Genomic DNA, 6,286 nt, shown 5'->3' on the forward strand with positions numbered 1-6,286 from the left:
TTTTCATATATTCATTTATTCAAATACTTGTATCCAGGGTGATCCAGGGACTGTGCTGGATACTGAGCAACAATAGTGAAAAAAGGAGAATCAAAGAGCAGAGTAAAGCTGGTCCTGGTCCCTGTCCTCATGGAACATAAAACCTTAACTCTTTAGTTTGTTAGATGGAGATATCCAAATGAACAGTGACCGAGGAGATCTCTTTATGTCATTCTGTTTTGTTTTAGATCACTTGGCAGCTTGTTTCCTGGCTGTATTTGCCCTCTCTTCCCTCTGATTGCTCAGTGGACTCACCCAGACATAACCATCTTTGACCAGTTTTTCATATTTTAGATATGTTGTGCTTATTGAATATTAAATTAAAAATCCCATTGGCAGCCTGAGCAGCATAGCAAGACTCCATCTCTACAGAAAATAAAACAAAAAAATTAGCCATGCATGGTGGCATGCATCTGCAGTCCTAGGTACTTGTGAGGCTAAGGCAGGCAGATTGTTTGAGTTCCAGTGAGTTATGATCACTGTACTTTAGCCTGGACAACAGAGTGAGATCCTGTTTCTTTAAAAAAAAAACAACAAGCCAGGCTCAGTGGCTCGGCCTGTAATCCCACGCCTTTGGGAGGCTGAGGTGAGTGGATTGCCTGAGCCCGTGGGTTTGAGACCCGCCTGGGCAACTTGGCGAGACCTCATCTCTACAATAAATCAAAAATTAGCCGGGCATGGTAGCACGCACCTATAGTTCCAGCTACTTGGAAGGCTGAGGCGGAAGGATCGCCGGAGCCCAGCAGGTCGAGGCTGCGGTGGCCGGGAGCGGCCACTGCACTCCACTCTGGGCAACAGAATGAGACTCCAACTCAAAACAACAACTATCAGAATCTGGAATAGGACTCTATAATTACACATGAATATATTTGTAGTTAGGTAGCTTCATATTGATTCAAATCAGGTTTTAGAGATGTGAGTTCAGGTAGTTTAGGTTTTTGCTGCAATTGACTTAGGAAAAAACTTTCTGAACTCTTAGCATTTTGGAGTCCTCAGGTACTCCAAGTACCTGTTGTAGCTCTAGCAGAGAAGCAGGCCGGTAAAATTTTCCTTACCCTCTTTTGAATGACAGCAACCATCTCACAATAGTTGGAAGCTTACAGTGAAATGTAGTAACATATGACTGGCTTTTATTTTAATATACTTTTTTGGGGGGAAGAAGTAACTTAATTTGAACAATTTGCTCAAATTAAGTTACAGAGAGTTGTCATCTTTGGCTTCTTCATGGTTTCTTGTCAGTTCCACTAAACAAAACTAGAAAAGCTTGCAGGTGAATACTGCCTATCTGAGATCAAAGACAAACTAAGCCCTATTGCTTTCCTTTAACTTTTACAAAGCTTGTGCTGGGCTCCTGTACCTGTCTGTTAATAGAATTTGAAAAACCAGATATTTAGTTTTACAGTGTAGATTGCTCACAGATTTTCTTTGCCTAGTGTAGACTGTTGGCAGATTTTTTTTTTCACAATTACAAATGTATTTTTTAAATAGGTAATAAATCTCCTAATGGAATAAGTGACTACCCAAAGATCAGAGTGACAGTAACCCGAGATCAGCCACGCAGAGTCCTGCCTTCCTTTGGGTAAGTATTAAATTCTGCCTTTCTGTAAATGGACATGTAGCATTAATTAGGTGCTCACACTTGCTGGGCATTTCTGCTTTTGTTCTATTATGTAATCTTGGTAACTAAGTACTCTGAGGTTAGTAACTTGCTGAATATGGTACAACTTGTGGGAAGCTTGAGCTCAGATGTGTGCTACTTTTACTGCTATGTTGTATGCCCGTAGTGTCTGATTTTGAAAGCCTTTTTAGAAAGGATTGTCACTTTATTCTAAACTTTTTTAAAAAGTGCATACATAAAAGTTCAGAAATCATAAGTATATAGCCTGATGAATTTTCTTTTTTTTTTGAGTCGGAGTCTCACTCTGTTGCCTAGACTGGAGTGCAGTGGCAGCTCCTGGCCACTGCAGCCTCGACCTGCTGGGCTCCGGCGATCCTTCTGCCTCAGCCTTCCGAGTAGCCGGAATTACAGGCGCATGCTAACACGCCTGGCTAATTTTTTGATTTTATTGTAGAGATGTGGTCTCGCCTGCCCAGGCGGGTCTCGAACCCGCGGGCTTGGGCAATCCACTCACCTCAGCCTCCCAAAGGCGCGGGATTACAGGCTGAGCCACCGAGCCCGGCTCTGATGAATTTTCATACACTGATCATACTCATTAATTCTGTGAAATGTTCTTATATTACTATTATTATTATTATTATTATTATTATTTTTGAGTTGGAGTCTCAAGCTGCTAAGCTGAGATGATCCTTCAGCCTCAGTCTTCCGAGGAGCTGGAACTACAGGCACGCGCCACAATGTCCAGCTAATTTTTTGATTTATTGTAGAGATGGGATCTCGCCTTATTATTTTATTAATGATTCTTTTCTCTCTTCTTTGTATATTCTCACTTTCTAGAATTTCTATTACTTGGATATTAGACTTCTGGACTGATCTAATGATTTTCCTCTATGTTTTCCTCTTTCATTGTTCTCCTTGCTTTTTTTTTTGAGTTGGAGTCTCAGTCACCCAGACTGGAGTGCAGTGACCGCTCCCGGCCACCGCAGCCTTGCCTGCTGGGTTCTGGCGATCCTTCCGCCTCAGCCTTCCGAGTAGCCGGAATTATAGGCATGCGCTACCATGCCCGGCTGCTTTTTGATTTATTGTAGAGATGAGGTCTCGCTGCCCAGGCGGGTCTCGAACCCGCGGCTTCAGGCAATCCACTCACCTCAGCCTCCCAAAGACACGGGATTACAGGCTGAGCCACCGAGCCCAGCTTCTCCTTGCTCTTTTTAAAAAATTTCTTACTTTTTTTCTTTTTTGGCTGTCATAGTTTTTAAGTTGTAAGAGCCTTTCCCCTCCCTATTCCACGTGTTTTTTTTTTCCTCCAAGCAACTTGTTCTTATTACAAGGATGCAGTATCTTTTCCTCCAAGCAACTTGTTCTTATTACAAGGATGCAATATCTTTTCTTATTTCTCTAAAACTGTTGTTTAAAATTTCTCATGGGTTCTCTCCCACCCCCACTTGTGTCCTCTTCCCCTGTGTTGGGTTATTTTGGTCTAATCTTTCAGGTTAGAATCTTTATGCAAATACTTGGTACTATCCATAAATAAGCTATCCACTTATTTATGAATGAGATACTAACTAAAAGCCAGGGCCCTCTGGAGTTGGATGAATGGCTGATTGTAGGGCTAGGAGGGAAAGTATAAAGTGAATCTGGAGCATCTTGTGCCAGAAAATAAAAAGAGTACTCAAAAGTGGTGGGGACATGCCTGCCTGACACAGGAGGAAATGAGGGGCTTTCACTTCCCAAACTAGAGATAGTTTAGCCATCAAAATAAATAAAGACAGGAATATAGATGCTAATTAATATATTGTGTGAGGAAGGAAAGATCTTTATAATAGAATGCCAGTTAATAAGTGTCGACAGAATAATAGAATTAGAAAAATCACCATTCTATAACTATCTATATAATTATTGATATGGACAGGAATCATCCATCGAGCTGAAACTAGTAAGTTAAAGTTTAATGAATGTGGAATATTTACATAAGCTCGAAATATCTCCCCACAAATTACTTACTAATTACAAAGGAAAAAATAGAGTGGAGAACCCTGACTGGCACCACTTTAACCTAAGGATCAAAGTTAAATCACTAGTAGTGGGATGAACTGACATCATGGCATACAGGTGTATTATGGTGAAAATAATGTAGCGTTCCTGCAAAAAGCACTGATTGGATCTAATCATAAGAAAGCTGGTTAAACTAAAATTAAAGCTCATTCTACAAAATAAAAGGCCTGTACTCTTCATTAAAAAGATTTAAAATTTGCTAAAACGCCTTCAGATTAAAGGAGACCAGTGATAAATGACAACTAAATGCAATGTGAGAGCCTAGATTAGATCCTAGATGGGAAAAAATTGCTATGAAGGAAATTTCTTTTCTTTTCTTTTTTTTTGAGTTGGAGTCTCACTCTGTCACCCAGACTGGAGTACAGTGACACACTCCTGGCCACTGTAGCCTCCACCTGCTGGGCTCCAGCGATCCTTCCGCTTCAGCCTTCCAACTAGCCAGAACTACAGGCATGCACTACCATGCCCAGCTAATTTTTGATTTATTGTAGAGACGAGGTCTCGCCAGGTTGCTCCAGGTGGATCTCAAACTCCAGCAATCCACTGGCCTCAGCCTCCCAAAGTGCTGGGATTACAGGCTGAGCCACCAAGCCCAGCCAGGAAATTTCTTAACAGTTTTGGAGATATTTGTACATGGGCTACATGTTGCATTATTGGATTGTTGCTAAAGTTCCGAAATTTGATGATTATATTGTGGCTACCTAAGTGATCTCCTTGTTCTTGGGAGTTTCTAACCTAAATAATCATGGCTCAAAGAAGAAATAAAACAAAAGTAAGAAAATATTTTATTTAAAAAAATTTTTTTTATGTATTTTTTTTTGAGTTGGAGTCTCAGTCTGTCAGCCAGACTGGAGTGCAGTGGCTGCTCCTAGCCACTGCCACCTCTACCTGCTGGGCTCTGGCGATCCTTCCACCTCAGCCTTTCAAGTACCTGGAATTACAGGAGTGCGTTACCACGCCCAGCTAATTTTTGATTTATTGTAGAGATGAGGTCTTGCCAAGTTGCCCAGGCGGATCTCGAACCCGCGGGCTCAGGCAATCCACTCACCTTGGCCTCCCAAAGCGCTGGGATTACAGGTTGAGCTACTGAGTCTCTACAATAAATCAAAAAATTAGCTGGGTGTGGTAGCACGTCCCTGTAGATCTAGCTACTTGGGAAGTTGAGCTAGAAAGATCACTTGAGCCCAGCAGGTTGTGCCTGCGGCAACTGAGCATGCACTCCAGGCTGGGTGACAGAGTGAGACACCACCACCACCAACACCAAAAAGAATGAGGGATAGCTGGGCACAGTGGCTTATGCCTGTAATCCTAGCACTTTGGGAGGCTGAGGCAGGAGGATTGTTTGAGCCCAGTAGTTTGACACCAGTCTGGGCAACATAACAAGACCTCGTCTCTTAAAAAAAACAAAAAAAATGGAAAAACTAGCTAGGCATGGTGATGCACACCTGCAGTCCCAGGTACTCAAGAGGCTGAGGTGGGAGGATAACCTGAATCCAGGAGGTCGAGGCTGCAGTGAGCCGAGATTATGCTGCTGCCCTTTAGCCTGGGTAAAACCTTGTGTCAAACCAAAAACAATACAGAACAAAAAACAATGAGGGCATTTACTTACATAATTATAGATTACCAAAATTAGGAAATATGTTTATATAATACTAGTATATGATCTATAGAACTTGTTTAAATTTCTCCATTTTAGCTCTTTTTTTCCCTGGTCCAGGGTTTCAGTCCAGGATTGTGTATTACACATACTTTTCATGTCTCTTTGATCTACTTTACTCTGAAACAACACCTTAACCTTTCTTTGTGTTTAATGACATTAGTATTTTAATTTTTAACTTATTCATGATTTTTTTCAGAGTATACTTTTTGGGTAGAAATACTACCTAATTGGTATTGTGTCTTTTTCAAAGCATCGCGTGAGGAAGGAGGGGTATGATATCAGTTTGTCGCATTATCAGTAATGGCAGGGGAGGCAGATTTTGTACTAGTAAAGATGACTGGGTGGGGGGTTCCACGCCTTCAGTTCCTTTAGCATTCATTAATTTAGCATTCAGCAGTCACTTATTGAGTATCTTTTCAGCTTAGATTCTATACTAAGACAGTAGTGAAGGGATAGTTCTTTTCATAATTTTTTTTTTTTTTTCTTTGAGTTGGAGTCTCACTCTGTCACCCAGACTGGAGTGCAGTGGCCGCTCCCGGCCACCGCAGCCTCGACCTGCTGGGCTCCGGCGATCCTTCCACCTCAGCCTTCCAAGTAGCTGGAACTACAGGCATGCATTACCATGCCCGGGTAATTTTTTTAAAATTTATTGTAGAGATGAGGTCTCACCTGCCCAGGCAAGTCTCGAACCTGTGGGCTCAGGCAATCCACTCATCTCAGCCTCCCAAAGGCACAGGATTACAGGCTGAGCCACCGAGCCCGGCTTTCTTTTTGTAATTTAAAGTTTAGTGTGGAATATGCATACTAAACAAATAGTCACACCAATAATTAATACCATTAATAATTAATGATTTCAGCTGGGCTCGGTGGCTCAGCCTGTAAACCCACACCTTTGGGAGGCTGAGGTGAGTGGA

General features: G+C 41.9%; 1 protein-coding gene across 3 annotated transcripts in view; it reads left to right on the forward strand.

The window, feature by feature from the left end:
* Positions 1-6,286, forward strand: part of SENP2 (SUMO1/sentrin/SMT3 specific peptidase 2) — a 46,552-nt gene that overhangs the window by 12,537 nt on the left and 27,729 nt on the right. For all 3 annotated transcript variants that reach the window (XM_021716729.1, XM_008066344.1, XM_021716730.1), the window contains exon 5: positions 1,528-1,618. In XM_021716729.1, the coding sequence (XP_021572404.1) occupies positions 1,528-1,618 (91 nt within the window). The remainder of the gene's footprint in view (positions 1-1,527; positions 1,619-6,286) is intronic.

Source organism: Carlito syrichta, unplaced genomic scaffold (genome assembly GCF_000164805.1).
Source record: "Carlito syrichta isolate Samal-C Ts95f unplaced genomic scaffold, Tarsius_syrichta-2.0.1 Scaffold308888, whole genome shotgun sequence".
Lineage (NCBI taxonomy): Eukaryota > Metazoa > Chordata > Mammalia > Primates > Tarsiidae > Carlito > Carlito syrichta.